The sequence below is a fragment of the Meriones unguiculatus genome, chromosome 17, assembly GCF_030254825.1.
Source record: "Meriones unguiculatus strain TT.TT164.6M chromosome 17, Bangor_MerUng_6.1, whole genome shotgun sequence".
In the NCBI taxonomy this organism is placed as follows: domain Eukaryota; kingdom Metazoa; phylum Chordata; class Mammalia; order Rodentia; family Muridae; genus Meriones; species Meriones unguiculatus.
This window is the reverse complement of record NC_083364.1, coordinates 75,682,479-75,695,271: the sequence shown is the minus strand read 5'-3', so window position 1 is coordinate 75,695,271 and position 12,793 is coordinate 75,682,479. Positions and strand designations below refer to the sequence as shown.

Below are 12,793 nucleotides of genomic sequence, written 5' to 3'. Positions count from 1 at the left end.
TTTTCCCCAGGAAAGCGGCTCTCCCAGCACTGATGTGGTACAGTGCCAACATTTAATAAGAACATTTAATAAATACACATGTATGTATATTCTAATCAGTTATATCAAGGAGATATTTATTTCAGAAAAGAATAAATAAACCTTTCCTCTTGGCATAAGTGATTCTTCTGACTTATAAACCACCATCTCCTAGAATGTTAAAATGATTAATTTCAAAGCAGAAATTTTCTATTCTCACCCCCACACTTTTGCAACCTATCTTTTGCTACTGAGAAGCCACTCAAGTGAGGGTTTAATGCAGGATGCTATATTATCCTTTCCTTCCCTACTAGTAATAGGAGTAGTACAATAGAAAATGGGGACTTCATTGTTTGTTACAACCTACTCCCCGCAGGGCTCTTGAGAAAGAGTTATTATTTCTTATTTATAAGAGCCTTTGAACAAGATATAATGCAAAGTAGTATTTTTATGCTATGAAAAGCACCATGCAGCCATAAAATATTATTATAATTACAATGTAGTTCAGAGGTAGTGACTAGCATGCCATTATCACGGAGAAGGGTGCAGGAAAGGAAGTCAAATAAAGTCAGCACGTGATGGTGCCACGGCTGACATGATGACAGTTGAGGGAGGAGGGGATGGTACTTCGCTTTTGTTCTCTCCTCCATAGTGTGCTTAATTTTCCATGATGATGAAGGGTATGTAGGTAAAGAACCTGTCTCCAGAGAGAGAAAAGGCACAACAAAGACTTTGAAGACCTGAAAGTCGTTACATTTTACCTCATCCCTATGCAACCGCTTTTAATGTGTCTGGATTGAATGAGTAAATTAAATGATTGAAAGTGAAATGGAAGACATGTACTTTTTTTTTTTTTTTCAAGTCAAGAAGTTTTAGACTATATATGAGGTGTACCTGTGTGGATAGCGGTTTTTGTTCTGTGTGCAGCTGCAGTTTAAGGTAGAGAAACAACAAACAAGTTTGGGAGGGCTGCTGGTGTGATTAGTCTGGTCTTCAATAACTGGTCTTCGCGATCTTCAATAACTGTGACACTCACTAAGCCTTGACACAGAATATAACTCTCAGTGAAAAGGCTAACAGAGATCCATGTTTTTGTGTGTGTTTGAGAGAGAGAGAGAGATTCATTTTGTTCCAACTAAGAAAATTCATATAGCTGAAGACCTGCATTTTCTAACAGATACTTAATTAAAAAAACAAACAAACAAACAAACAAAAACATGCTTGTGTCTGAACAGCAGATTCATTTTTGATGCCACACTTTCTGCTGTTTGGTCATCTGCAAAGCACTTCTTTCTTTTGAAAGAACACATTGGCTTTTGAGATCTGAGTTTTCAAAGCCTTTAATGACCACTTACTTTAAAAAATATTTATTTCATTTAGCCTCCCAAATAGTTGTAGGTAAATATTACAGTAGACCATACATCAGCAAAGGTTAATAGTATTCAGATAAAGGAGCATAATGTTGTAAATCAATTCATAGTTTGTTGTTGATGCTAAAGATAAAAAAGTGGAAATGAAGGAAATCTTATTGTGTCGTTAGTTAGTACACTGAACTTACGTTACAGTACAGATGATATACAGACCTCACACTTTTGATAGACTGTTGTGTGACAAACTGAGGAAATAAATCATTTAGAATTAGACATCTTTCTTTAAATCAAATAATTTTAGGGAAAGTTTCCCTTATAGTGAAATGTATGGGAAAACAAGCTCTGTTGCCATATATGTAACTTTTATTGAAAATAAGACCCTGTAATCTTGAATTTTAGTTTAGAACTTGGAAAGTCCTTCAGCGTCTAATCATCTATATAGAATAATCTTTCCAGAGAAGGATTATGACCCAGGATATAGTCTAACTCAGAAGTTAGTGATCTTTTTAAACAGTCCATCTATGCAGGGATGAAGAATTACACTGACTGTGGAGAATGGAGATTTTTGATGAAGGTAAATATAATAAATTGTGTCTTACAATCATAGAATACATATATACTGCACCCACTCATTTCTATAGGCATAATGTGTTTTTATTTATGTGACCAATTGATTTTTTGTCATGATGTATTTCAATACATCTGTCAACTAGTTCTGAACTGGATTATGCTAGATGCCTGGGAATTTAATAACAAATTTTGAAACTAGAAGCTGTTTTCTCCTCTAACTGCAGATATCAGCCCTCCAGCCCAAGGAGTGGACCACAGACAAGTCCAGAAAGAATTAGGTGATGTCATTGTTCGTCTCCACACTCCAGTTGTTCTGACCCCAACAACTGTTCAAGTCACATGGACGGTAAGTTAACATAGATTATATTAGGCCTTATGTGCAAAATTTATTTGGAATTTTTTTAAAGGCAAATAATGCAAAACTAAATGTAAACCACTCACCATTACAAATCAAGGAGTAATCAAGAAAAATAAAGTAAAATGTTCAAAAGATAAAACTCCAAAAAGAATAATAAGTAATAATAAGTAAGTTTTATTAGAAATATGGCTTTCCCTGCACTGACTTTCAAGCTTTACTGAGATGCAACTAACATGCCAAAGTTACAGAGTAAAAGTTAATAATTTTAGCACTATGAACGTTCTGAGGACACCAAAATCCAATTTTAGAATAGTAAGGTCACCCCCAAATGAAACCCTGAGCCCAATAGTGACTACTACCTCCCAAACCCATCTTTATCACACTTTGCCCAATAGATACCATGTTGCTATAGATTTGTCAATGCTGGGATGTTGCCGTTTAGGGAATCACAGAAGTTTTTTGTTTCTGGCTTCATTCACTCAGCACAATGTTTTTTGATTTTCACTTATGTCACAATACATATCACCACTTTATTCCTTGCATATATAAATCTATTCCTTACCTATATAAAATCTATTACATCTAAGTTTTCCATGTGAGGTAGTCATAAATAATATTTTGTTTTATGGACAGCCCATAATCTATTTGTGTACCTTTACCTGGTAAAGGTAATCTTATTGTGCAGTGTTTCATTTCCTTGAATAATGTTTCCAAAACTACTTTTTGATAATTTTTAATGTGGATATTTTTATTTATCTTTGAAATATTCCCAAGGACTTTTGCCAAATGTGTTAACTTGACACTTAACATTTGTTGAACCTGCTAAATATTTGTTAAATGTTCATCTACTCTAGCTAAGATAGTCCTGGTGTACTGACTGATTTCTTTCAAGTTCTTTCCAGTTATCTCCCATTCATCAACAAAGATTCTCTATGTGTTAGGTTGTAAACAATCTATTGTGTATGCAGTGGTACATCTTGATGAGCCCAACTTTCAATTATATGATTATTAGTTAGGATATCTTTAACTGTATGTATCTATAGTCATTATGTTGGAAGTAGCTAAATATGTTTTAAAACTACACTGTTCTTACCTCTTGGCATTCAGGTCATTACAGAGAAATAATTCCATCACTCTATATCAAGTCTCTTTTATAATCAGGTTAAGAGCAAAAGCACATATTTTTATCAATTACTTGGTAAAATTTCTTGAAGTATAAAACAAAAATACAAATAATTGTTTGGGTTCTTTTTCAATATTAACTACTTTGAATGAATCCAGTTCAAGGGCAATTTTCCAGTGCAAAATAATCCCAGACCTTGCGGGCCATTGTATGCAGGGGTCCAAATCCAGCTGGGAAAGGTGTCACAGTGACAAATGCCATAACATGATAAACATACCACAGAAAACAAATTTTAGTCAAAGAGGTCTTTAAGTGTATTAGACAACAAAACACGTACATCAACAACCAAAGACTATCACTCATAGGATGAATTTAATATGCATCTAGATTGAGGAGTATGGAATCATATCTTAGAACATGAGCCATTAAATAATATTTAAATACTATTTAGTCAAGTTATACATTTTTATAAAAGAACACAAGTATAGACAGGTTTTGTACTTAAGTAATTGCACTGGCAGTGTTTTATTCTCAGGTGTGCTAGGGTGTGAGGCAAAGAGTATTTTAGTTCCTGTTTATGATGAAGGCTATCTGAAGTGGTTCACAATAACCTTCCTGAGTCAATCAGCAAATGTACATGACTTTTGTACTAGAAAATAAAACATGCACCTTCCAAAGTATACCGAAGACTAACGTTAATGCCAAATGCCAAATAACTAACAGTGGCTCTTGGCTAAAAATGGTTGCTGATATAAGGGTGATAAATGGAACTGATTCTGAAAACTTTTCTACAGTGGAAGTAAAAATTGCTTGCCTTTAAAACGTGATGGTGTTAGTTGAGTGTGGTGGCACACCCCTTTAATCCCAGCACTCAGGGAGGCAGCAGCAGGTGGATCTCCTGAGTTCGAGGCCAGCTTGGTCTACAAAGTGAGTCCAGAATAGCCAAGGGTACACAGAGAAACCCTGTCTCAAAAAAAAAAAAACTAAAAACTAAAAAAAACCCAAGCAGCTATTTTTAGAGTGGTGGTGTCATGGATCAAGGGCAGAAATAGAGACCCTTTGCTTAGAACCATGACACTTGACCTGCAGAGAGCGCTTTTTCAAAGTCAACATTCAGAACCCCACTAAAACAAGACAGGGCTTTTAGGAGCTGGCACACCTGAGAAATTTCTTGTGGATATCCTGTTCAGGTATAGAGTTTTGTTAGTGAACATAGCTTTTGGCAGCTCAATAAACATTGATTTGAAAGGTCCCTATCCCTTCCTTTTAAGTACATTTTTTTTTTGTTTGTTTGTTTTTTTTCAATGCTGTTTATTCAGGAACATTGAAGAATCCTCGGACCCCGGGGAAAGCCAGCCCACAGCTTAAATAGCCTCTGGGTAGCCAACCCAGGCGTGCCACGGGGGCAATGCAGATAGGTCCACATACATGGAAGCAAGCCAGATCCTCGGCCTTAGCCAAATGTGGAGTTGTTCGTGACAGAGAGCACTCACCATCGGGAAGGTGGAAGGGGAAACCAGCTCCATCTTTAAGGCATAGCAGTCCGCAGCTCTCTACAGTTCCCCCTTTTTGTTTTTTTTTTTTTTAAGTACATTTTTTTAATAATGTCCTGTAAATGCTCATCTCCACAGACTACAGAGCACATTCACTTAAATTCATGACTTCACTGTCTGCATTTTACTGGCCCCATTTTACTCATGTTATCTAAAGAAAGTAAACATTCCTAAGATCAGAAAGTTAAAAGATTAAGGTAAAAATCAGACAAGGCACCAGAACAGGAAGATGGCTGTACTCGCACTTTCTACTCTGTCCTTAAACCAAATGCTTTATTAATGTATCATAAATGTTTTTTTGCTTTAACTTAGGTGTTTATTCCCCAAGAATTTGTGAGTAGACTTTGATTAAAATAAATACCAAAAGAATACCCTTCTTCTAATGTGTTTATTGATAAAATAATAACAAGCAAACGACAGAACTTGGAAATAATCGCCTGTCAATATGATCCAGAGTGTATGGTGTTGAGCCTCCCCTCGCTCAATGCTCTTTGGTTTTTAAGGTCAACTTTCAGGTTTTGCTTTCACCTATAAGAACATTCTTCCTCCCTTCCTTTTCAGCAGTGCCTCCCAACTGCACAAAATTAAGTTAACCTCTTGTTATTAAGTAGCCTATTACTATCCACTGGTTGATGGTGGCGCTCACTGGAGTGAGTAAGCAGTGCTGTGTAGTAAACATTAGCTTCATAAAGTACCTAAAACAGTTAATTAATGAAATCCAAACATGGATAAAACCAATTTGCCCTGATTTACAGTCTCCCTTCATCTCCAAACAGCTGCTTAATGTTCTTCTTAAAAACACAGCTTGCTTCTTTCAGTATTAACAAGCTATTATTGTGAGTTATGACTTTCTTTCAGTATATAAATTCACTTAAAGGGAATTCAGAGAAGTTTATAAAATGTAAGCTAAATGTTGTTTTAAAATACGCAGCAAGGTTTTTTTTTTTTTTAACTCTGGCAGTTTTGATGAAATGCAATTCTCTTTGGTTCTTATGAATTTAATTTTTGTTCTTTGCCTAATTTACTTTTTTTGCCTAGTTTTCTGTCAGAGCAACTTCTGCTTTTCAAAATCACGTCACTTTGTTACAAACACAAATTGGTAGCATGGCTGAACATCGCAAGGTCATGCATGGGCATCCTTGTTAGACTTGGCCTTAATTTTTCTTGTAACAGCCTCATTAAAGTGTGGCTCTAATACCAGAGATTCTTTGTGGCTTAAGATCCGCCAGCTAGAAAAGGAATTTCCAGTTTTTGAGACTGATATATCAGCCAAAGGTTTACTTCCAAGACACACATGTGTTTTCAAGGAGGCTTCTGGCTGAGGCCTTCTAAAAAGAAAAACATTCCTTTGTTCCATTTTCTATTAATTGAAGTTTTGTGTTTTTTTTAACTTTATAAAAAATACTGTCACGATTGATTATTCATGAATTGGTTGCTTTCTCTCAAAAATGTCAGACTACAACAGAAGAAGAAAGATTAAAGTTAATATATAGAAGAAAACCCTTTTGTTTATAGCATGCTGATAATTGAATTTTTTAAGCACTAGTAAAAACTTATATTCCTTATTTATTTCTGCACAACTGTCCTGAAATGAGGTAATTTCATTTCTTTTTCACTAACCTTTTCACATTGACTATGAAATGGCTGGCTTCAAGCTTCTCAGCCTGTGGATACTAAGCTGTAGTTTGGGTATTGATTGGAGAAGCAGCTATAGTAGTTTACCTTCAAATCATGCATTTATCAAGCAAGGCAAACCAGTAAAATGATTTGACATTCCTTATTTTATTGTTGTTAAACCATAAAAGCCATTTCTCTCTGTAACGGAAGCAACCATAAATAAAACCTCTAAAAAAAGCAGCATTCAAGACAGCTTGTACAAATCTTGTGCAAGACCAAGTCAAAACAAATCCCAGCATAGAAATGGCAACTGGGCATACAATCTCACCCCAAACCATGGAGTTATTGGCAACTGCTAGGAGCTGGAAAAGAGAGAAGGCGTTTCGTAAATGAGTGTATATATAGTCATTGATAAGTTGACCACTCTGAAGAAGACCATCCATCCAAGAATATTTGGGCATCACAAATTTCTCTTGAAGGATTTTAAAAAGAGAAAGTGCATAGTATTGGGTAGGAAAGGAAGTACAGAGAATCCAGAAAGAGATGGAGAAGCAGTGAATATGATCAAAACACATTGTGTGACACTTTCAAAAAACTAATAAAAATGTTTAAAATGTTTCTCTTCAAAAGAAAAAAAAAAGCAAAGTTTATAGTGACTATGGGGCTGTTAGAGAGGGAGAGGAAGGGAAGCATAGGTAGGCATGTGTATGCTGCAATCAATATTCTTCTGGTACAATTCTCAGAACACCTCAGTATCTGTCAGTGGTCTGGAATTTCCCAAATAGGCTATGCTGGCTGCCTAGTAAACTCATGGTCTCACCTCTCCAATGATAAGAATGCAGCATGCATCACCACACCTGGCTCTTGTTTTTGTTTTGATATGGATTCTATAGTCCAGATTTTCAAGCTTACAAGGGCAGCAGATTTCCCACTGAGCTGTCACCCAGTCATCATAAAGTGAAAAGAACATCTTAATGGTCTATTAAATTCAAAATCTCAGACTTCTAGTTTAAGAAAATAGCTGCTATTTAATATAGGAAGAGACATGGAGGTTGTCAAAACATGTAGAATCATACTATTAAAGGAGTGAGAGGCTGCTAAAATAATGTACTTTGAATTAAATATTGTTAAGAAGTGAAAACTTTCATATACTTTAGAACATGATGGGGCTTCACAGCTTTAATCATTCTAAGGCATATCCAAATGCAGGGGGATAAGCATTTGTATCCTTCGCTTTACCTCCTGAGTGAACCTTTTGCTGTTGTTGTTGGCTCACATTCATACCATTGTTCATATGCTTATTTGTTGTGGTTGTAACTTTACAATTGATTGGGTAATTATGGGCTCATGCTCTCCTTCCACACTGTTCTGAATGAAAAGGTAACAATGAATTGATGCTGACAAATGACATATGAAATATATAACACCAGGCGAATGGGAGTTGTTGAGTTCAGTAAAATGGACTTGTTTTTTTTTTTTTTTAAGATTTATTGATTTACTTTATACATATATGAATGCTCTACCTGCAGGTCACATACACGCCAGAAGAGGCCACCACATTCCAGTATAGATGGTTGTGAGCCACCACCATGTGGGTGCTGGGAATTGAACTCAGGCCCTCTGGAAGAGCAGACAGTGCTCTTAGCCGCTTAGCCAGCTCTCCAGCTCCGAGTTCAGTAGAATGGAAAACAAATGTAAAACATTGAAAAGCTGGGGCCTCAGTCAATCATGTGTGGCCAGCACATGTGAGATATTTTCAGATGAGCATACAAAGACTTTAAAAGGACAATATGTGCTTTCAATTAAAGAACATTATTAGAGGTAGGGGAATGAATGAGAAGGTGCTGGCATCATGCTGATGGCCATGAGGAGGGAAGAGAGGGACAAACCCCTCAAGATGTCTCCCTGTTTCTTTTGCTTACCCTATTCTGTTTTGCAGGTGGATCGGCAACCCCAATTTATTCAGGGCTACAGAGTAATGTACCGCCAGACTTCTGGCCTACAAGCTTCAGCTTCATGGCAGAATCTAGATGCCAAAGTCCCAACTGAAAGAAGCGCTGTCCTGATGAATCTGAAAAAGGGAGTGTCTTATGAAATTAAAGTCAGACCATATTTTAATGAGTTCCAAGGAATGGACAGTGAATCGAAAACAGTCCGTACTACTGAGGAAGGTCAGTAACTATCTCTAATGCAAATTTTATTTTTAAGTCTTTTTTTTCTTGCTCATATTAATGTGAAGACCAGAAAAAGTTCATCTCAGAGTGAATCCAGGGAGTGTAATTGTCTCCTAATATTCTAGAATATACACACATACACACACACACACACATATATATGTGTGTATATATATATATGTATATTAAAAAGGTGGGAACTCATGTTTGTTAGTATGTTCTCTGTGTGTGTGTGTGTGTGTGTGTGTGTTAGTCAGAATGTATATCTGACCAAAGTACAAAGACCAAATGGAAAAGAAAAAGAAAAAGAAAAATTATAAGTAATTTTTTCTTATATCTTTTTCCTAAACTTTCTGTTTCAAGATATTTGAGTCTGATCATAATATATTCCTGTATTTTAACGAGGACATAGCTCATTTAGCTTCAGAAGAGATTATGTAAAGACAAAGTACACATAACAGGCTTTTTAATGGTGGCCATACAGCAAAGCCTGATATCTATCAGTCAGTCCATTTCCTTCGTAGGAACTGTCAGTATGAGCCATGGCTTTTCCTTTGGAAGGTTGTTTGCACACTTGCTATAGCCATCTTCTTATAAGAATTCCATCCCTCTCCCCACTATTTGTAACATTTTTTTTTAACCTATAGATATTTTAGAGTCAACCCAAAGTAACACTGAGATGAGTGTGGACATTAGCCAGCCTTTTTGCTTTCAGTAAATGAAAGGCTTGTACATGTTAACCTCAGAGTAAACAGGCAAGAACACAAGTATACTGATGTCCCAATTCAGCTTTCATATAGACTGTGTGAGCATTTCCTATAATTTTTTTACTCGAAAAACATTTTGTATCAAATGATACAAGAAAAAGCCTTTTGTAAACACACTACAAATACAGGCAGATTTGTCCATGCTCAACCAAACAGCTTTTAAGTTACTTATTTTCTATAATATAATAGACAATAAAAATATTAACATCAAGTTAATTTTCAGTGAGATCCAGACAGAAGGGAATATAGTTGAAAACGTACTACTTTTAGGATATATAAAAACAAGAAAAATACTAACCTTTCTAATAATATTCATATTCTATTAAACCTGACCTTTGCTGCAAAATTCTTTCACCAGTGACAGAGGCAAATAATTATAATGTAGGATAATGTTAAGCCTTGTGTCAAAAGTCAGTTTCTCTGCAGTAGACTTTTCCTGTGGATTAGACATTTTTCAATGTTTGGTCCACATTTATCTCTGTTTTCTGTGGCCTGGTAAATGTAACAAATGGACTCAGCTGGAATAAGTCTGGGAGCAATGAGCGGCCATTCGCTTTCTTTCAAATCTGCAGAAAGAAGTTCAGTACCGGAATAATTGACCTGTCAGGAAGCAGGCATGAGTTCTCGCCTAGCCAGCAACAAGGAGAAGGGAAAGCCAGCTTCCAAAGTGTTAGCTTTCAGTGCAGTCTACTACTTAATAACTGCAAGGCTGGTAGACAAGTGGTCAGATTTATGTCACTCTGCTGCATTTTGGAGCAGTACTGTCACATAGAGGGACAGGAAGGAGCAAACTGTATTAGCAGCTGTCTCTCTGTGTCTTAGATCTCAATGCAAATATGTCATATCAATGAAATATGCTGTGACAAATTTACCAAACATGGGACACCTTCTGGACTGGCTTTTGAAATGTATTTTAAGATATTTGTAAGGAACATAAATTATGGTGCTATACAGGCATTGATGGTTTTACAGAAATCTTTTCGTGGTCCACAATTCTTTGCTTTAATTCTCTAGATATATTTTTAGTGGAATCCTAATGTTCCAATGTTTCTCTTTCTGCTATCGAGTTAAATTAATAGGTTCACTGAGAACCTCTTTGAGTTAACGCACAATTAGCTTTTCCTAGCTCTGGGAATCCCTGAATTGGGGGACCCTGCAGTTTAAGTTCGGGAACTGCTTCTCAGTCATTTCTTCTCAGCATGGTTGTAATTAGTTATAGGAGAAACTATAAAGGAGTAGAATGACTGTTGGAAATAAAAAAAATCCCATTTCACATCTGACCCAACATGAGCCTGTTTTCGATTTTGTTAGCAGAGTCCCTTACCCAGCCACATAAAATATGTTTTAAATCTTAAATTATAAGCATGTTCTTAATAGTCAATTATTTTTTTCACAGTATGGAAAAAAATCAGTGTTTTTATTTGTTTTTATGTGTTGGTAAGATTTATAATTTTGTTTCTGTTTTTACTTAGTAAACATTATCCCAAAGAATACAACAAAGACAGCCTCTAGAAACTGGGCCTCTTTGCATTTTAGGATATAGCATCTGAGAATACTTTTAATTCAAGTATTGATGTGTTTCTTTTAGAAACACAGCTATTAGAAAGTATTAAAGATAAAATATACTACTTCTAGAATCCAATATTCTAGCTTTAAATTCTGAGTTTCTGTTTAACCTCAGTAAGTAGATACTTACAATATGGCCTCCTTACTCAAACTGATACAAGAGTTGTTTTTGCTTCCTGAGGTCATCAGAAATATTGAAATCTGGCAGCACACTGTCAATCACAGAAAAAAAAAACCTAAGAACGTAAGCTGCTTAGTTTGTTATTGAGTATATAATATTTCTACTTGCTGCATCTAATTTAAAATATACATTGAATTTAAAGCCTGTATTTCAAAAAGCTATCACTTGTTAATAACTGTATTCATATCTTGGACAACTGGAAAGCAGAACCTTACAAGTCTCGTCTTTATTTTCATGTTCTGTAAGTATATGCCTTCCAGAGCTCACTGTTTATAATAATTCTATTACCTCTGCAGCCCCGAGTGCCCCTCCCCAGGCTGTCACTGTGCTGACAGTTGGGAGTCCCAACAGCACAAGTATCAGTGTTTCCTGGGATCCTCCACCACCAGACCACCAGAATGGAATTATTCAGGAATATAAGGTAAGCCAGGCGAATGAAGGGAGAGCCACAGATAAGGCTTACTTAAGAGATCTTAGCACCATTGCAACACAGCCTGTCCCTAACAGCTCAAATGCAGCATATCAACTTCCATTGTATGATAGGCAAGGACAAGAAGGTGTAAGGAATGAGAACCCAGAATCAAGGTCACAGACACACAACTCAGTTGGAAAATTGAGAGTGAAGTGGTTTTCAAAATAATATGATTCAGGAATGATAGAAGGAGGCACTTGAGGTAGAAATAAAGATCATACTAAAAGTGTGTTCTCCTGTATTATCAAGGAGAGATAAATTGAGTATTTGGAAAGATAAAAAACGATGTGGAAGGAACAAGACTGCTGTACCAACTCTTTTGAGGTTTCCCTTGGGAAATAATGTGGTCATTGAAACAAATTTTTAATAAAATAGCAAAAAGTAATTTTCATTTTTGAACTGAAGGAATGATTCCTGTTACAGAAAAAAAAATACATTCCTGTTGTTTTATTGCTATCACTGATGTTTAAGACACAAAGTGTGTCTAACTTCTTGTAACAAAATTTTACTAAGTTAGGATGATGTTATACATTAAACCTTAAATATATTCAAAGCAATACATTTTTAATATTTCATATATTTCTAGAATATGAAAAATAACATGCTAGATAGAGCCAGTACCATTAATTGAGATCCCACCTCACTTCAGAAATTCTTTGCTGATGTGGAAAAATAGGATGAATAATTTTATAAAAAAAAAGTGAAAAAAAAGTGGTTTGAATTTTATTTCTAAAATCTTTTTTAAAATAGAAATTTGTCAAATAACTCAAGCAAAAGATGTGCTAATTAGTTATAGTTGTTTAATTTTCCAATCACAGTTTAAGCAAACATGCTTAAAGAGGAGCTATGTCCTTTTAGAAACACAACTAAATCAATGCTAAAGTCTTACAGTGTAATTGTACTGTGTACTTATGTATCATTAATATCATAATTAATATTATATCACACAATCGTCAAATTTATACTGGAGTATGTATAAAATAAATTTTGGAACATTAAGCAGAGGAAACTAGGTGACTTTGTC

General features: G+C 35.5%; 1 protein-coding gene across 24 annotated transcripts in view; it reads left to right on the top strand.

The window, feature by feature from the left end:
• Robo2 (roundabout guidance receptor 2) overlaps window positions 1-12,793 on the top strand; it is a 1,624,501-nt gene that overhangs the window by 1,538,177 nt on the left and 73,531 nt on the right. For all 24 annotated transcript variants that reach the window (XM_060370640.1, XM_060370647.1, XM_060370638.1 and 21 more), the window contains 3 exons: window positions 2,183-2,304; window positions 8,549-8,780; window positions 11,594-11,718. In XM_060370640.1, the coding sequence (XP_060226623.1) occupies window positions 2,183-2,304; window positions 8,549-8,780; window positions 11,594-11,718 (479 nt within the window). The remainder of the gene's footprint in view (window positions 1-2,182; window positions 2,305-8,548; window positions 8,781-11,593; window positions 11,719-12,793) is intronic.